General features: G+C 41.2%; 1 protein-coding gene across 1 annotated transcript in view; it reads right to left on the bottom strand.

The window, feature by feature from the left end:
- The window catches only part of UACA (uveal autoantigen with coiled-coil domains and ankyrin repeats), a 33,692-nt gene that overhangs the window by 8,871 nt on the left and 4,886 nt on the right, over nucleotides 1-19,935 (bottom strand). Inside the window, exons 2-12 of the mRNA XM_075714311.1 lie at nucleotides 8,416-8,549; nucleotides 7,835-7,923; nucleotides 6,668-6,732; nucleotides 5,581-5,638; nucleotides 5,017-5,087; nucleotides 4,804-4,910; nucleotides 3,666-3,847; nucleotides 2,849-2,886; nucleotides 2,349-2,435; nucleotides 1,069-1,176; nucleotides 25-57 (exon numbers count right to left, since the gene is read on the bottom strand). Of these exons, the coding sequence (XP_075570426.1) occupies nucleotides 25-57; nucleotides 1,069-1,176; nucleotides 2,349-2,435; nucleotides 2,849-2,886; nucleotides 3,666-3,847; nucleotides 4,804-4,910; nucleotides 5,017-5,087; nucleotides 5,581-5,638; nucleotides 6,668-6,732; nucleotides 7,835-7,923; nucleotides 8,416-8,549 (972 nt within the window). The remainder of the gene's footprint in view (nucleotides 1-24; nucleotides 58-1,068; nucleotides 1,177-2,348; nucleotides 2,436-2,848; nucleotides 2,887-3,665; nucleotides 3,848-4,803; nucleotides 4,911-5,016; nucleotides 5,088-5,580; nucleotides 5,639-6,667; nucleotides 6,733-7,834; nucleotides 7,924-8,415; nucleotides 8,550-19,935) is intronic.

Below are 19,935 nucleotides of genomic sequence, written 5' to 3'. Positions count from 1 at the left end.
ACACTTTAAGGTGATGTATCGTACCTCATTTTCAAGATCATCTGCAAACATTTGCTCCTGCAAAAATAACAAAAAAATTCCCCCACAAATCATTTTTTCAATAAGGTTTAAGGGGCTTATACACAGTTCATTAGCTGACAAGTCTACCCCAGTTTCTAATGCTACATGCTTCTAACTGTTCCCCTTCCATTTACCATCTAACCTCTGGCAAGAGAAATAAAAACAAACAGAAGTTAAAGACATTTGACTACTGAGGCAGAAGAGTACAGTTTTTCTGTAGCAGTTTGCTGATTTTTGAAAGCAAGTATTAAAGAGCTTGTTTGTGGTTTTTGTTTGTTTGCTTCATAAAGGCAATGCTTAGAAGAGAAGTTCAGACAAGCCAATGATTACGAGAAGAAATATTCTATCCATGTGCTACATTTAGGGGAAACTGCATACACTTTTTAAATGCACCCCTGCAAAAATACAGTGAAGGAACAAATGTGAGCCTCCACAAAGCAAAAAAAAATCCTTGTTCTATTTTCTTCAGTTGTACTGGTCATTTAGACCTCTAAGAAGAGGGAACTTTTTTTAAAAACAGGGTTTCAAATTTGGGTAAGAAATTCCCTGTTGAAAACCCTTGCTTCCGTTTTTGCCAATTGAAGATTTTTCGCTGTTTCCACCTACAGTAACAGCTGGAAAGTAAGCAGTGGCTACGTAGTGTACTGACACACAACACCTACATTTAACTGTGCAGGTGAAGTTTACTCTCCAAATTACAACATACCAGAACACCTCATGGTTCACGTTACATTGCGAAGTATAGCCATAAACATTATTGCTCAAATTTATGAGGACCCGTGAATGACATTGTAACGTGTCTCCTCACATTTTGAATACTATTACAAGACCAAAGGCTTTTGCAGCAGAAGAAAGTGACAGCGGCACATACAGAAATAATTTGCAGGAAAGCAGTGAAGACCGCATCCTAATTACACATGCTTTCCTTTCTCCTTCTACCAGCCTTCACTGTCAGCGTCAGGAGGTTGCGACAGCTTTCAAGTCCGGTTATTCCAACACCAGGCTTACCTCATTCAATTGCAGTTGTAGCCCGCTGATTCTATCCAGCAGCATCCTTTGCTCCTCTTGCACTTCTCTCATTCGATCTTTCAAATCTTGATTTTCTAACTCCAATTCCTTAAAAAAAAGTAAGTAAAAAATAAAATTTAAAAACCCAAAAAACACCACAGTACACGCAGATTGGGAAAAGTAAAGAATCTGAACCAACAATTTTAACAGTCAAAGGCACCAAGCCTTGCCTAACAAGCCCCCTAATGATTTTGTGGCCTTACTCCAGGTCTGTTTCAGTCTGAAGGTTTACGTAGGCACAAGCTCCAGAGCCTTCAAGCTTTTCAGCTCTAGATAGCTCATTCTCATAGAAGTGCACATACAGGTTTTGAAAGTATTAGCAGAGTAAGATTACATTCAATGCTGACAGTGCTCAAGAGGCTGCTTATCTGCTGTCTGTTAACAGAAAAAATAACTAATGTTAAAACAGTTCCCAACACCCAACCACTCCAGCCAAAGGTGTAATGAAAAAGCCTCACCGGCATGAAGCACAGCAACCTTTAAATGTGCTAATTGTTCCAGCAGCCACAAGAATCACCCTAGTAACGTATAATAAACCCAACACATGGAAATGATAGGTCTTTGCACCGTCAATCAGTTCAGTGCTCACACGCAAACAATAAAGCGTGTTTAACTCTTCCCTGATAATCACCGCCTTAACTGTGGTAACTACTTTAGCTAAATGCAACTTTTCTGGTTTGAGAGATCTTTATCCTTTTATTACAAAGCATTTCAGAATGAAGGCCTCAATTTCTCCGTGGTTTGTTCCCCATAGCTTAAAATGTTGTTTACCTTTTTGAAAACTATAATGACATAGTAATGAGATGGGAAAATTAATACTGGTTAATAGAACAATTATGACACAGGTTCTTTTTAGTAAGATACTTAAGACACACATCTCTTGATAATGTTAAAAAAACAGATCTTCCTGGTTTGTGACCCTATGATTTTGCTGCAGGCGAAAGAAGTAGACAGAAGGTTAAGAGACAGGAGGAGTTAAGACATGAAGAGACTTGCACCCATTTATTACACAAACAAGTATTTTTTTTTCCCCCCCGAAAAAGTTTACTGCTTATCTGCATAATTGCCACATGACACAGTCATGCAATTAAGTTTTAAGTAAACAGCAATATATGACCTTTCTTAATGGCATCACTAATGCTTACTTACAAGCACATCTTGTGGGTGGCTGGCTCATTATGCATATGGGAATACACAAGTCAGAAATCTCTCTTGCTCACCTGAGCATTATGTTCCTTCTGATACAGCTTGACATTCACCTCCTCCTGCGCATGCAGCCGATTCCACTTCTGTGATGTATTAGTAATCTGTTATTGCAACAGTAAAGTATTCATTTATATTCCTGTTGTGTTCTGCAGACATCCATTTCTGGGGACAGCGGGCTGCTCTCAGCCTCCATTTCAGCTTCCACTGGGGGGCAATACTACCGACATTCACATTTGGACAGATTGCTTCTCAGTGAGAGGTCACTCATGATCTCATCCAGACAGTAAATGGGATGCTTGTCAAAACTCTAATCCTGAATATGCACATCATGGAATATTTCTCAAATAGAAATAGACACACCATCTGATTACAGAGGGAATCTTCTCAGCTACATATGAAGTTAAGAATTCAAAAACTAGTGAACCAGTTTTGCATCACAGCACAATCTTAATCACCCTCCCAACAATACCAGCAATACGCTGCCTTAGGAGATACTTAGTATAAGCAGCCTTACCTTTCGTTCAGGCTGCCCTTTCTTCATGGTATCTCTTGCTGAAAAAGCACCACAAATACAGGAAGTTAATAAATGCATTTAATTCAGACTCATGCAACACATTCAGCTAATTCAAGTTTTGATCTTGGGAGGGCATTTAGAATCATAGAATCGTTTAGGTTGGAAAAGCCCTTTAAGATCATCCAGTCCAACCATTAACCTACACTACCAAGTCCACACTAAACCAATCAAGGGTAGACTAGACTAAACCATGTCCCCAAGTGCCACCTCTGCCCGTTTTTTGAACCCCTCCAGGGATGGGGACTCCACCACCTCTCTGGGCAGCCTGTTCCAATTCTTGACTACCCTTTCCGTGAAGAAATTTTTCCTAATTTCCAACCTAAACCTCCCCTGGCACAGCTTGAGCCCATTTCCTCTCGTCCTATCGCTAACTACATGGGAGAAGAGACCAACACCCACCTCTATTTCAAGAAATAGATTCACCACCACCCCCAGTTAATCAGATATGGAAGCATTCACAAGTACAAAGGTTTTCTATAAATAAGGCTAAATAACTGCTATGATCAATACTGCAATGCCAGGTTCAGTAATGTTAATACCTCGAGGCATCAGAGCCTGCATTAACCTTAAAAGCTTTCCTAAAAGCAAACAAACTCCAAAAGCCTTCTTTCCCCTCCCAAACAGGCAGTTTATCACCTTTTTGCTCAAAGGACTACAGCTGCCCTCCAAAAAACAGTTCCTGAAGACACAGCAGTGGGAAGAGACACAATTCAAATGAAAGAATAACAGTGAACTGCGATAACCACGTTCTTCATACCTTTGCTGGAATCCTCAATGGCAGCTTTTATTAAAGCCAAAATGTCAATATTGTCACCAATTCTGGCATAGTAAGCACAGTCATGACCAAGGCCATCAGTCAAACTAACATCCGCGCCATTTTTGAGCAAAACTTCTACTGCATCCTTGCAGCCGTATTCACAGCCTAACATTAAGGCAGTCCTGAGGATGGGGAGAAAGATTGCATTCAGAGACTCGGGGATCTCACACTGTAAGGGAGCAATCACTTACAGAAATGATTCTTCATACGCTTATGTCTAATCATGGAAACTTGAGTCAAGGAATCTTTCCTCTACCAAGAGAGGAAACTAAGCTTTAAAAAGCCATTTAGTCAATGTTTGAATATTTGTTAAAAAGCAAACAAAAACACTGTAATAGCAGTATTTGCATGAAACCCAGCATAAGCCCACTGCCTTTGAGAGAGCCAGGCAGTGTTTTGAAAACTCATGTGACTTTTGGCTTCCTCTCTATTTAGATGCAAATCTCAGCGGACACAACAAACACAAGACAAGAACTTTAGACACAATTTGGCAGGGCAAGCGCTTGGGAGCCCTGGCAACGCCTTCTGAACGCTTGCCAGCTTCAGAACATGCAGTGCAAGTACCCATGCTTTGTCCCACAGCAACCTCATGTCCATTGGCCACCAGGCAGTCATCCTCCAAGAAATCACTGGCAGAAGTAGCAGCTACAAATAGAAAACCCCTCCCCTGACCCCCTTCCATGAATATAGAAGCAAACATTTCAAGGCCTTTAGGTCCCTTCGGAGGTCCAATGGGACTCAAGTATTTCTTGACAGAGAAACACTTTTGTCATAATCCATGTTGCATATTGATCCCAAAGAGCACGAGATCAAGCTCTGGACAGACAAACCCTTAAAGCAACCAACCGCAGTTTCTCTGCTGGCAGTAACAAGCCTACATATATTTTAGATGCAAGAACAAGCAATAGAAAAGGCCACCCTTATCTGCATTATTGAATTGGCACATCTACTTCTCAACTAAATCCCAGGTTCTTTTCCACTGAATTTAGCATATTTATTCTGTAGCCTGAAAGCCAAGGGACAACTTTCTACCCTTTAAATGTCAGCAGGCATTCCGACAACCTTCTGCATGCATTACCTGTTTTGTTTGTCCCTGGCATTGACATCTGCTCCTCTGTCTATCAGAAGCTGACAAACTGTGGGACGACACATCTGAGTGGCCAGCACCAGTGGTGTCCTCCCATCCTGAAGAGACGAAGGGGGAAAGAAGTAAGGAAAGGGAGAGAAAGCAACAAAAGCACAAGAACTCCAACAGGGTTTGTACAGGAGAGAGCTACAAGCAGCAACTTACTCCGTCTTTTGAATTCACTGAGGCCCCATGATCACACAGTAGTTGTATGCTAGAGGAACAGTCTGACATAGCTTTCAAGAGAAAAAGAAAAAGCAAGTTATACTGCTGCAAACAGCCTCAAACACCTCCTTGGGTGTATTTGTTTCACAAAAATTCATGCAACTAAGTTAAAGCATGACGAGGCTCTATGACTTAGTTCTCGCACAACCATCTCAAAAGCACATAAAAAAAAAATCAGACACCACATAGCATAATGAGGCTTCAGACAATCCGAAGTACCTTAACCTACTAGTATTGTTACTCTAACACACCACTCGGGACACTTGCTTAAGATTTTACTAGACAATTTATGAGCATCAGAAGAGACATTCAGACCTACAACCTCTGCTAAGTCTGTTAACAAGTTTGTTAATGAGGACAAATGTCGTGACAACATAAACCACTTTCTCCTACTACAGAGGAGTAATTAAATTAAAAAGAGAAGGATCCGGCCCATCTAAAAATTAATCCATTAATTAAATCTAGATTTCATACTACAGTTACTAGAAAAGCTAAAGCTTTTACCTGCATCATGAAGAGCAGTTCTTCCTTGAAGATCCACATTCTCTGTTGGACAATTGTACTGTTAAAGTAAAGTAACCCAGCTTATCAGTTAGGATACGGATTGCACTTACAAAACATGAAATGTTTTGAGGTTTGAATTAAAGCAATAAAAAGTGATTTAAGAAAGAAAAAGTTTGCAGTTTACAAATATACTGACATATGTGAAAGAGCGAGCTATGGGTGCATGCACTTTAGTGTTCTAAATGCACTGATCAAAAGTTACAGAAGTAAATTAAGACTGTACAAAGAACATCTGCAATTCATCACAGACTCTTCACAAACACTTTCAAATGTTCGTTCACTATGGCTAAGATTCTCCACTACTTGTCATTACTCCTTTGCTACCAGTATCACTACTAGTTCTGGCACTCCACAGAAAATGCACCACTTATATCTGCATGAAGACAGGCATCAAATAAACAGAAGATGAAAAGAACCCATTAAAAGTTAAAAAAAACCCAAACCAAACCAAATCAAATAAGCATAAACTGACCAGGAGTAAATGAAGAAAAAAAAAATATCACACAAACCTAAGACAACCCCCCAATATTGTTTCATTAATGAAAGATTATGGATATAAATGCCCATCTTTTGCAGAAACACTACTCTTGAGCAGACCTTTCAGTGTTACTGTTCCTAAATGCAACTGTATTCAGAAAAGGAGCACTAGTCTTTAAGACAGTCAACTCCATTTTCTTTAAAGAGGTAGAAACAACAACTTGATTTGATTGTCTAGATAAAGAGAGGAAAAGATCATTTATTTTCTTTATTTTAGCACTCCTTCACCCACAACCTGTTATTTAATATGAAAAGGGTTTCTTCCTCATGACGGTCTTATTTTTCAAAAAAAGAATGTAATTTTTCAAAAAAAGAATGTAATTTTTCAAAAAAAGAATGTAATTTTTCAAAAAAAGAATGTAATTTTTCAAAAAAGAAAAAAAAAGAGAGAGATGAGTGGCATATCCCAATTTTGAATCAGTATATTTAAGAGCACCTTTTTTCTTTTCAAGAATAAAAACCGTAACAGACAAGTTGTATTTTTCAATACCTGCAACAGCTTCTGCAAACATAAAGCATGTCCGTACTTTGCAGCTAGGTGCAATGCGTTTCTACCTAAAAAGAGATCAACATCAATTCAGGTTCTATTTTGAACATGCATTTACAAATACTGAACTCAACACGCCTATGTCGTTTCTCAAAGTCTGTTACTAATCACATAACACTAATCCATAAGAAATTAATTTGTACTTCACCAAAGTATTAGCACAGCTTATTTCATCTCAACAAAAAACTGTCTTCTGTCTCCTCTGTAATTTCATATGCTTCATTACTGCTCGTGTTAGATGTATGAAACATCAAGACACGTGTGTCACTGGACTGCTAGATTGATTTCACAACAAGATAGTTTAGATCAACTAAGTCATCTACTTCATATATACTTCAGTATTTGCTAAGCAGTCTTTTCTTATTTTAGACAAACCGCAGCCAAGGATTCAAGTTCATGAATAGCGAAATTAATGTCAAAATACTGCAAATGACTCCACATAAGCATTTAAAAAAAAAAAAATCTGTCATATGAAAGGAGGCTAGATTATTTCTGTAATGAAGTTGAAAAGAAGGCAATATTTGTTAAGCACGTTAAATTATGAGGTAGACAATCTGAGGCAAAATTAGCAACCATTTTTAATTGCCTCTTTAATAACACTTCACAAACTCTGATCTCACACATGCAAACCAAGAAGGTAGCACAGAGGCACTCTGAAGTTTTGACGGCTCAGTATGGGTGCACGAACACCTACCATATAATTTAATTCTAATCCTCATTGTGTACAGTACTTTACAAGTCTCAGTGAAATACACTTGTATTTAAATGAACACAAATTCATTTAAAACAGTTCTTATACTGTTATTCTCAACCAGAAATACCGATCTCCCCAGTGAGACTGGAGCAGACTACATATACAGTTATAGCAGCACAAAGCCAAAGTTCACAGGTTCTGCTGCATGTCGGGGCACTCATGAACTTACATTACTGGCCATGACCAGTTTCCTCTAAGTTCAGCAACAAGTCACACAGATAATTTTTTTTGCCAACCACAGGGAAATACGTGGGAAGGAAGAACATCTATCCTATAGTTTAGCTTAATCCCACTCCAAAATAAAAACCAAGCTGAGAACTTTCACAAGTTGCACGTGGACATTTGAGGAAGCCTACCTGCAGCATCAGTGGCTGTGATATCAACTCCGTGAATAAGGATGGTGTTCAAGCAATCCAGGTTTCCCTTTGATGCTACAACATGGAATCTAAAAACAGAAAACACCTTGCTTAAGCACAACTGTTTTACAGACAAAAATGGTATTAACCAGGAAAGTCAAAGCAAATAGCTGCAAACTGAAAGCATTATACAGTACAAATCCAGCTTTGAAGAGCATCCAAATCCAGATAAGAGTTGTGCAGATTTTACTTTAAGGAACAAGATGACTTTTTGTAGTAGTAGTAATTTACCTTGAATCAGTGAGCCAGGTGAAAAACCAATACGCTTTCCATTTCTCTTTAACATTCAAATCTGGCAAGACCAAGTATTTAAAATACTGATCTTCACTTTGAAGATTGTTTATGAGAATTTGACATTCTAGCTACCTGGTATTCTAGTTTAGATGAGGCTAGAATCTAACACAGTATATTGCGCAGATTTATATATTAAAAGGAGTTTTTAGAGCAGCATTAAGATTTAGGAATTGAGTAACTTCCAGTACTCCAATAATGGTGTCGGGAAGCTACTGAAAGTTACTTACGCAGATCTCCCTTCCACATCCAGTTTAGTAGGACTGACTCCTTTTTTGGCAAGGATTGATGAAACCTTTTCCACATCGCCCCTTTCAGCTGCTTGCATTAACCTGTCATCATATTTGTTCCAGTCTGTGTTCAGCTGAATAAGAGAGAATTAGAAAAGCAAGTAAGCTTATGGTACACTATTGATCTACTACAGCAACTTCAAGAACAGGCTGAATCATATGCAATTGGTGGGCAAAACAAAAAATACCTTGGTTTACAGATAAGAGTTGTACCTGTGCAGATGTTCAGTTATTTATGTATAACTACACCGTAGCATTTCAGCCAGGCTGTTAGCATTGAATGTATGGTGCTCTGAGACAGTCTGGTTAAGTCACTTTGGTCCTAACGGAGACCTTTAGGGTCAAACCTCTTTGGTTTTCCTCATTCTGCTTTGTTCTAACAAGACTAAAACTAAAGCCATGCACAGTGGCTCCCTATCCTCATTCTCAAATAACAGGTTTTCAGACAGTTTCTCGTGTTAGGTTGTCTTCAGACATCTCCTCTGGCCCCTCGTTAGCCGCGTGAGGCTGCCCAGACAGCTCGTTTCACTGCATCTTTACTTTCTCTTCTCTCATCACGGATACTTCGATCCTAACCAAAATACAAATCTCTCCCCAACCTGTGGTTGATTAACAAACAAAAAACTGCTACATACGGCTGCGATAAACTAAAGACTTCACAGAACACAGAAGGGCTAGCATGTGTACTCGTCCACATACACACTTTATAGAAGAGCCACTTGTAATATCTCAAAAACATCGCGGTGTGTCTAGGAGGGACTTCAGAAGTCACACAGACAGGGAACCCCACGCAAGGGCAGCTACAGCTCTGCACTGTTGTCCTGCTACTCGCCTAACTCCCAAAAGCTCCACTGAAGGGTAGGGTGTCCAAGGGGACCTGCAGTTCTGTCCTTCATTAATCATACCAGAGAACATTCTTCCTCATGCCTGGTTACCACGTTTTAATCTCGCCACTATGCACATTAAGAACTCCCCCCTTTTCTCTGCGGCACCTATGTATCTGAAAAGCTGCCTCTTCCTAGTCTCACGCCCTTTAGGGAAGGCACATCAACCATCCTCTCACATCAGCAAGGCTGTTAACTTGATTAACTGTAGGAAAACTGGAGAGTTTCTTCTTCATCTTGTTTGGCAGTTGAACTAGATGATCGCTGTAGGTCCCTTCCAACTGAAAGTCTATTCTGTCTCTATTGTCAATCATTTGACTTGTAACAGTCTAAATAAAACAATCATGTGTTTCATTTCCATATATTAAATCTGTCCATGCCTCAAAATTTACAAATTAATAAACAAGATGCAACACAAAGGAACAGATAAGTGAGGAATTGCAAGTAACAGAGCCCAAAATAGTACTGCTAACAACTTCCCATCTAACTAATCCTCTCCAGTGTAAGCTTTTCAGTATTGATTAAAAAAATGTTTCATAAGGAAGCAAGCAGATAAGACACAGCTGCTACAATTTTCCCCTCTATCAACCCTTATATAGTAAAGGTACCAGAGACCTCAGCAGGTGGGACTCAGCTTTGACAGATACTTGAACAGGACAATTACAAGATGTGATCAACAGCAGACTTCAGTTTTCATGAATTCAGCGGTCAGCAACACATGAAATATGTACTAAATTTAGCCCTCTCTAAACCAAACTCACATTTATCAAGAACAGCTGAGCTTCCCAGCTTTACCAAAAGTTACACTGTTTTTCTTGTCCAATGCATAACTACGACTGATGAAAGAACATCAGAAAAGCGAGAAGCAGAGACTATTTTCACCTTACCAACTCATAGAAGCTGCTTTTCCTCAAAACATTCTTTCACCCGCTCGCAGGGGTGCCGAGTTTGACGCTACTTCCCACCCCACGTAACCGCAGGCTGCTGCCGCCGAAAAAAGCATCCCTCCCCTCCCCAGCTGCTCTCCCTCCGCTTTGCATGCCTCAGGTCAGGCGAGCACGCTCACCCCGCGGCTGCCCGACAAGCTGATCCCGAAGAAAACATCTACGGAGAGACCTGCCATCAAACCAGCTCGCTGACCTGACCCGCCTGCAGCCAAGTACCGAGGAAGGAAAGGCACAAGCACGCAGCCGGGCACGGCAGGGGGTCCGATACCGCACCAGACCGTACCCCAGCCCTGCACGGTACAAAACCGAATCCTGAAAGGCTGCAAGTCAACGTAGGTACACACACAGCATCAGTACAGAAACGTACTTACTAACTCAACTCATCGAATGTGGCCATTCCTAAAAATAGATCTGAACCAGCTCCAATAGGTCCCAAGTGGCTTCAGGTTTTAACATCGAATGGATGTGCTAAAAATAGGCAAGAGGACACAGTTTTTCCTGTGTCGGACTGTTCAAAGGGTCAAAATTTAGCTAAGGGTGATATTCAAGAGATGAACATCTATTGAGCTGTAGAAGAAAGTGCAAAGTTTAAAGCTTTAATTTGCATGCAATTACCAAAGCAGTGCAGAGAGCAAAGAAAGTACGAGTCAGTTATAAATAGACCACCATGCATTCTGTCTCAGACATTCATCACCCCTCCGCTTTTTCCTTGTTTCCTTCAAATTTAGAATTTGAGGCCACAGGCCAAGCTTCCCACCCCAAAACACAGAGCTTGTTCTCTTCATTGCCAAACCATCCTTTCCGAGTTGCTTTACACTTTTCAGGAAATTCTGTTCTGTGACAGAACCCTCACAGCCAAGCTGGACACTCATGACCTGGTATTCAAGAAGCTTGTAACAAAAGAAAAAGGCTTATAATGGAGTATTATATGAAAATCTAACTCTGCACAGCCAAAGAATTTACTGATGACAGCGAGACGTAAGCAGCCTGTAGGTGCATGAAGTTGCTTATCACCGTGGATCAGAAGTTCCATGCCTCACTGAATAAAGAACATGAAAACTGATAAACCTAATACTTTCCAAAATAGAGCAGCCAAAGAGTAGCGGAAAGCATTTTTGTTTCTTTAAGCAAGAAAGCAGCCTATCAATCCCATATCCTTCATGTTGAGCTCATCACAACACACTCCTCTGCCTCCTTAAAGCGCTGAACCCACCACAAAAGTCTTACCAGTCTTCATGTGAAAGCCAGAAGAACAGTAATAGATAAGAAACAAAAGCTGTGTACAATCTTCATGTTAAAAAAACACAGTTACATTCTATCAAGACGGGACTACCTTCTCCTTAAGACTGTCTTACTAGCAAAGACCGAAATTTTTCAAGATTTAATGTAATAAAGTGTGGAAGAGCCACAACGGAGAGCACCAGTGCCAATCAGCCAGCTCCCAAAGCGGTCAGAGCCCAGAGCTGCAGCAAGCAAGGTCTTGCCCTGCACCACAGCCAGGGTTTGCTAGGTAAAAGAGGAGATAAAACCAAAAAAGAAAAAAAGAAAAAACCAAAAAAGAACAAAACCAACAACCCACTGCCACCACCCTGCATCTGCAGAACGATTTGTGTAATGGAGCTGTAATCATCATTATCTTTATTCCCCATTCTCACGATATAAACAAGATTACTGTAATCAAAGTCTTAGCAACAGCTTATTCAGTACAACACTTGCTAAAAGTGTCGTGAGGTAATAAAAATAGACAACTAATGAAGTTACACCCACTAGTGTTGCGCTGCCAAAGCGCAGGACCAACTGTGGATCGATTAAAACATCCATTAGCTCAAAAGCCAAGCCAGCCTGGTTGGCATAATGAAGTCTGCACACTGGCAACGTTACCGTCCACAGCAAAAGCTGCATGCGTTGCCGGGGCAAGGACAGCGCTCCTCCGCAGCTTGGCAAAGATTCCTCAGCTACAAACTACCTTATTATGCAAGTTTTATGTTTTAAGTACCTTGGAAACCACACCTACATAGCATCAAGCTCTGTTCCCTCTAAATTCTTATGCGTATCACACATTTCACATCCTTAGAGGAACGCGATCACATCCTGCATGTTTGCAGCTGGGTTTAGATTGCCAAGTTTCTTACTTGCAGCTTATACTCGCTTGCACAAACCCAGTCAAATCCATAGAAAACCTTCACCAGCCACTCTTCCCTCCTATTTCGCAAATCTTGTGATTAACAAGAGCACTTTTTTTAATTACTATCATCTTAATATAAATATTTTTTTCCTTTGCTTATAGCACTTAAGAAGTGGATACAATTTACTTATGACATACTAAATCAAATATTGCCACCTGAGCATTTAACATTTAAAGAAAATTCCTCACAGGAAGAGTTGTTAAAGACAGATATAACTCACATGAATTAAAAAGGAACAGTTACAAAACATTTAGCAAATTCAATCTTTCACATTTTTGCCGTTGTAAACTACTGCCATTGATACGAAATCTAAGATACCTACCGTGTCTTTAGCTGCACAAGAAAACCAAGAAGTCATCGTAGAACTCGCAGCTTCTTGCTGCCAGAAGCAATCGGTTTCTCTCGCATCAAGTTACAAACCCCTGCAGCTCGCAAAGCGCCAAGCCAGAGTTCAAACGGGCGGCTTCAAGAAGTGTATTCTCTCCACCGCCCCGAATTCATTTTGTTCCATCCTTCACTTAGCTTGGATCCCCAAGTATATTTTCCCCATCTTCAGGATCATCTTCAGACTTCATAACTCTTACAAAACCCAGGGGCTGCCCCCAGCCGGAGGCTGCCCGGCCGGCGAAGCCCTCGGTGGGTCCGGCTGCCGGCTCAGCCGGTCCCTCGCCAGCGATCCCCACCAAAACCCTCCCAGAGCTTTTGTTGCTGCGTTGCAACAGACTGCCGGAGTGACTCAGGCTCACAAGTAAATATTGCCCAGATCTAAAATATCTTGTAAACAATACGTAGACAGTCTCATCAGCCCAGATCTATTTTCTGATAATCCAGTACTTGATAGCCAAGCGATAGAAAGCAATAGCTATTAATACATTCTCCGCATGCTCATGCCCTGAGTAATGCATTTTAGATTTAACGTTAACTAACGAGACAAGCACGCATGAAACTTCACTACCGTGTTGTTATGTTCTGCAGACATGCAAGCACTCACTTTAAAATAACAAACACACTAGTCAAATTAACTGTCCACTGACATTAATGAAGGGCATACTTATCACCACTAATAACACAGAAGGACCAAAATACTCACAGGAGTAATTTTTTCCCATTCCACCACACCACAAAGCTGAAACCAGACTCACGATCAGACTTCAGACAGTTACAACTGCAGAGCAGATGGAATGCGTGATCCTATTTTGACGGAAATGTAACCGATTTTAAATTAGAAAACACACATGCCTCTGCTTTAAAAAAAAAAACCAACCTCCTTTTACAGTGATGAAACCCATTCTGAATAGAACCTGGTTTCAGCTTACTGCTGCTGCCAGTCTGTCTCCCAACATGTTAAATGAGAGGAGTCACAGAGGCTGTCAAAACATTAAATAGACAGCATAATGATTAACAGCAGGGAAGATGCAGACTCTCACAAGTTTTAAATTTAAATGGAGATCTCCCCAGTGCCATATTTAGAGAACTAGGTCAACATGCCAAGCAATGCACTGCTTTCTCTGCAAAAGAAAAACACGGTGCACAGCCAGAAAAACCACACACACCCCCACCCTGGAGGACATGCGCAGGAGACTGCAAATAACGTAATAAATGGGTTTTCTCAGGAAAGAGACTTAAAAAAAACAACCACCACTTGCTCATATTTGCACAAATTCACTCTTTCCAGGTAACTTCTAAACTGTTCCGCATCACTTGCCAGCGAGCGCCAGCCCTTTGCCTCGCAGCACTAACGTGTTTCTCAGAAGAACCTTCCAAGACTTCTCTGCAATTAGTGTCCACATGACAAAGCTACTCCAGAAAAGTGCAATGACTATGTCATCTCAAGTTATCTTCTGACCAGAACCAAGTCTGTCTCCTCAAGCTAAAAATGGCATTTCGGGGGAAAAAAAAATAAATACACTTCACAAGTGACAGCAACAGCAAAAAACAACCAAAAAAACCCACCCAAAAACAAACCACTCAACTGAAATCAGTCTGGTGAGAAACCATGTAGGTAAGACGATGCCTTCCAGGTGAACAGTCTTTGATTTATTTATCCCAAAGGTTTCACTTGTCTCTATTTTTATCTGCCTGCAGACATTCCTCATGACTCATGAGCTGCACTCATCCTGCAGGCCCTTTATGCTGAAGATCCTCCCAAGAGTGTCTTGGCCACAAGATTTAGGATTGCTAAACCGCATTCCCCGCTCCTGCCCAGCTCAGACTAAGCACAGACAGGAGTTCTTGGGAAACAGAGCTTTCATGGCTCCATCAGCACAGAGCAGCTTCGGTAAACGGAGTCCAGCTACAAACTCACACCAATTGAATTGTTCTCCAAGGCAGGTGAATCTCAGAGAGCTCAAAGGGCAGAAACTAATGAAACATGCTTGCGTTGCATTCTGTCAGTGTAACCGAAGCTTGGAACCTAATTCAGATTTGCTTTTTCAGAACAAAGACCCTCATCAGATGCGCCAGCAGTGCAGGTCTCTGGAGGTGCTGAATTGCCAAGCACAGCACCGATGCCTAGCTAAGGCCAGTATTGCCCATGCTCTGTTAACAGAGCCCCTGTTTTACCTAAGCTCAGCCTGCCAGGAATTCTTCCCAACTCCAGGTCTCCAAAGATAAGGGAGTATCCCACCCCCACCATCTGGCTAGGATCAAATGCAGTACTTGTTCTTAGCAGCTTCTATCTGGTGTGCTCTCAGTTTAAGGGCTTTACATTGAGCAGATATGTCAGGCGTCTGCACACACTCTGTACATCCATCTGGTACTGTAACGCCTTCAGGAGCGGCGCAGAGATGTACGTACACACCAGCATGCTCAGAAAAAGAACATAAACTGAACCAAGCACAGAATACTTGTCCAAAAGCTCTCCTAGCTTTCAATCAATGATTTAAACTTCCTGGGCTAGAGGGATCCTACCTACATGCTTAATAATTCTGAATTAATTATTGTTCTATTAACTTACCCAGTTTTTCCTCAAGTCCAGGTAAGCTTTTAGCACCCGGAACACCCTTTGGGACAGGACTGTACAACTTAACTACATGTTGCATGAACAATTATCTTCTTCCATTCTCTCAGAACCCAAACCCCCTTATCTTAGCAGGTATTTAGCAGATCAGAAGTCAAGCTACTTCACCTAACTGCAGTTCCCATCCTGTAGATATCTTTGGACCATCACATAACATTACTACACCCTCCTATGCTGTATGCCGCAACACTCTCAGCCAGCACCAATTCAGGCAGCAGATAAAGAACATCGCCACTCTCGGTTGTTTACTGAGAAGAGTATACAGTGAGTTCAGAGTCAAAGTTTATAGGAGACTCTTTAAAACGACAGCCTTCGGAAACAAGCCTGTTCCTCATCCATCGTTACAATCAAGTGTTTAAAGATGAGAGCAGCAAGAGCATTAATGACGGCCACTAGAGGTATTTACACTCAGGGCATATTTGGTACCCAGACTAACGACTCTCACGTTTCTGAGCAAAGCAAGCCAAGACGTTGTAGCTACCAAAGGCAGTGGTGAGGGCACACCACTGCCAGCAATGAAAGCCATGGGGTGCTATCAGCAAGGGCAGTTCTGATAGGCTACAAAAACCAAATATATATATTTGTACACTGCTGACAACCTGAGAAGCAACTAGCAAAATCAATGTTTGAAGTTTATTATTGTTACAGTGTATATATTTATCAATAAAGATAGCACCATACTTAGGGATATTCCCTAAGTAGCTTGAATCCACTGGGCATCTCCTCCCTCTCAACCAAAAGAGGAAAAGCAGGCAGAGTCCCTGAAGCCATGCACAGCATTACTGCACACCCCACCACCCACCCAAGTGTCCCCACCGAGGAGCTCTGAGCAAAGCGAGTGCTTTATCAGCGAGCCCGAGGCACAAGAGGAGGGAGTAATACTGGGGTTATGGGGACCCAACCAGGGCAGACAAATGAAGATTCCAACCTGAAGGCCTCTGGAAAGCAATCCATAACCCTTTAATCCCAGCAGCTCTTCTGCTGAGATTTTTCTCAACCCAAATATTCCCCAGAGTGAAATTCCAGCAGCCAGACAAGAACTTTCAAGACTTTTCATGCCAGCAAAAAGGCCACAAGAAGAGACTTCTGGTCACCAGTCTGAGCACAATCCACAAGTTACAACTCCCATTTGAGAATGCACTGACCTTTTTAAAAAGACAATACAGAGCCAGGGGCACAAGAAATACTGCTCTTAATATTGGAATGAAACAAACTGTGACAAGTTAACTTGTTGCTGAAGTAGAAGTACTGCTCAGGAGACTTCCACCTGAACTGGGAATTGCTCATGCAGAGCATCTTAACACTTCGCCTACATAGCTGCAGAACACCAACTACATAAACAAACAGCATATTTAAATAAAACATGGACAATCTTTAGCAGTCATCTAACTCACTTCACAAATACCAATTGTAATTCAGAGCAGCTCTTAAACCTTTCAGCCTGAAAGCCGACATAAACCTGTGAAAGTGAACCCAGCTCCTCGTCACTGCTGCGCTAGGCAGATAATCCTATTAATGGAAAAAACCAAACGGGACACATCCTCCTCTAATGCCATTAGCGGGTGACATAAGCACATAAAACACACAAAACACAGAGAGCAAAGAGCTCTGGCAAAACACTGCCATCACCACTTACAGCAAGTGCTCACAAATACATCAACAGTCCTAAAAGTTATCTAGACAAAAACACTAACATCACACTTCTATGGAAATAGCTATTAATAAACACTGCAGTTTCTGAAGTCTGTGAGCCATTAGATAGAACAATTCTTGTCAAAGAAGAGACCGAGAATTATTCATTTTAGGTCGCTCTTTGTCACAAGGTATTAATTTTTCCAGTTTAGTTCTCATGCATTTTTCCTGCAGAGAAAGGCAGACACTCACTGACAGAGAGAGTTACTTGAAAAATGCACATGTATCATGTAAGCCGAGCGCACGAGAAGGGAGGCTTGGCACATCTATCAGCCCGCACATTTAATTTTCCTGCTCGTTCTACAGAGGTCAGAGTACATTTGTGTTCAAAACCAATGGCTGAACAGACACACCCTGTGATCTTGTACGGCACAATGACGATTGCTTTTGAAGTAGTTTGATTTATTTAAAGACTGCACAGACTAACAAAATGAAAGGATAGGTTAGACTATTGAAACTATTTTTTAAAGATATGCATGAGGTGTAGCTTCCCCCTACAGTACAGATGCACATCAGCTAATACCCATCGATCTTGCAGACTTTGGCTTATCTGCAGATGCCTAGAAAATACTGCACATACCACGCTTGGGAAAGCGTGAGCTCGAATGGGGGAGAAAATGGCATTTTATATTTCATAAGCATATCTCGCTTATCAGGATGTGTCTATTCACATGCAAATGTTCTGGAGTTTAAAACTGCAGGAGTAAGATGTACTGTTTAGTCTACACAAGGGAAAAACAGACACAGCTGGAACACAGGGTTCTTGTTTCACCCAGCAGGTTCCCACATGCAGCACATTATGTTATCACCTCATTTACTGCAATTTCTCCATCTACGGGAAAGTCACTGAATGCTACAGAGTGGGTGAGGCTTGGTCTAAACAGTGATCAAAACTACCAGCCTTCCTAGGACCGCGCTGCTCTCACACTGCTCTCAAAATGCTGGTGTCAAGAATTCGTATTAACAGTTGTGCTGTTGCATGGCTTGTTTATGTGCAACTGCATCCTGTAATTAATACAGGTAGTAGTTTCCTAACAAACAGGTTAAAGCAAAACAAACAGTAACCATCTAAAGCCTCACCATAAACATTCCTGATTTCACCCTATTCTTAAGGCATATTCCTTCCTACTACAAGTTAGCATATCCCACCAAGATCAAATTATTAAGTATCAAGAGAGTATTCAAATCTACTCCTACCTATCTACACGACATGTCCAATAGTCCCCTCAAAACCATTCCAAGGGCTCTAAGCCTGTGTGAAGCAGTACATTTCCATCTGCAAGGAGTGACGTGTACCTAAGAGCACAGCCAGTTTCTCTTTTCCACATGGCTGGGGTAGGGGGAAAAAGCCACCAGCATCAACTACAACAGCACACAAGATACGGTGGAAGTGGCAAAGAACTCTGCATACAGCTCCTGAAGGATGCAAAGTCTGCTAAAATCAAAAAGAAAAATTAGATTTTGTTTTTAAAACACAGCTTCCTCATGTCTCTCTGCCAACACACAACTCAAGCGTACTTTATTGATCAAACATCCTCAAATTCTCAGCCCCGAGATACAGATCAACTTGGACACTAACAAAAGCCATCAGAACTACTTATGCACTCTGGAAGCAAACCAGTGTTTTTGCAGCTGCATTTTAAAACAGTCTGTTAAGTACATTTTATGGTAACCGGGGCCAGACTTACACACGTCGGAGAACACTACACCCTTTTACGGCAACGAGAGCATCCCAGCTTTCACCACCGAAATAACGGGGAGCCCTGGAAGCCGAGGTCCTGCTGCAGCCCAGCTTTGCCCCCGCAAGCGCCCAGGAGAAAGTATTTCCCCTTTAAATGGGGAGAAAGCAGCAAGGTCAGAGTCCAGCTGCCGTCGTCTGCCATTAAAAGCAGCATAACACTGCCTTCCTCCGGACTGGAGGCAACCATTAGTTTGAAATTACAAGCTCTCAGGCAAGGACCGATCGATTTGTGTACTTCCATTTACTAATAACGAAGCATCAGAAAATATTAGGGGGTGATGAAACACGACTTGACTATTACATTCCCAACGCAGGGAAGAAGCCTCAAGCACGTATGCATGGGGAAGGGAATACCACTTTACAGTCTGACTCGATCCTGTCTGGTCACCATTAAGTAATGAAAATATGAAGACAATAACAGTATCTCAGATGTTATAAGCATTTGCTTGCTAATAAATATTAATATTTAAATACTGACAAAGTACTACACAAGTTGTATCTGAGCAAAAGGTCAGATGAACAGATAATTATGCAGATAAGGCTGTTTAGTTATGTCTGCAAATCAGCCAAGGATATTTCACTTGCACACAGGCACTCAGTATGCCTCCAATTTTTAAAATATTTTTAATTGCTACATTCCAAAATGATAAAGCATTGATAAATACGCCTTTTTAAGGAGCCTGAAAATTAAAATGCACCTGTAAACAGGCTGCACCACAAAGCTTTTGCTGAACCACAAATTGCCTGTCTTGACTAACCTTGTGTTTCTTCAACATCAACCACAAACAACACACAAACAAGCACCTAATTCTATTTAACTAAACAAAGTGAATCACAAAGGTTTGGTTGCCCCCCCCCCCCCCCAAGAAACACACACATTAGCACACGCCTTAATAAAGCTTCCTGGAACCCAAACATACTCTAAAGAATAACTACAGTCAGTCTAGGATTTCACATTTGAATATTATAGTGTTGCTGATTCTTGGCCACA

The sequence above is a fragment of the Pelecanus crispus genome, chromosome 7 (assembly GCF_030463565.1).
Source record: "Pelecanus crispus isolate bPelCri1 chromosome 7, bPelCri1.pri, whole genome shotgun sequence".
NCBI lineage: Eukaryota > Metazoa > Chordata > Aves > Pelecaniformes > Pelecanidae > Pelecanus > Pelecanus crispus.
This window is presented reverse-complemented; position numbering and strand designations above follow the sequence as displayed.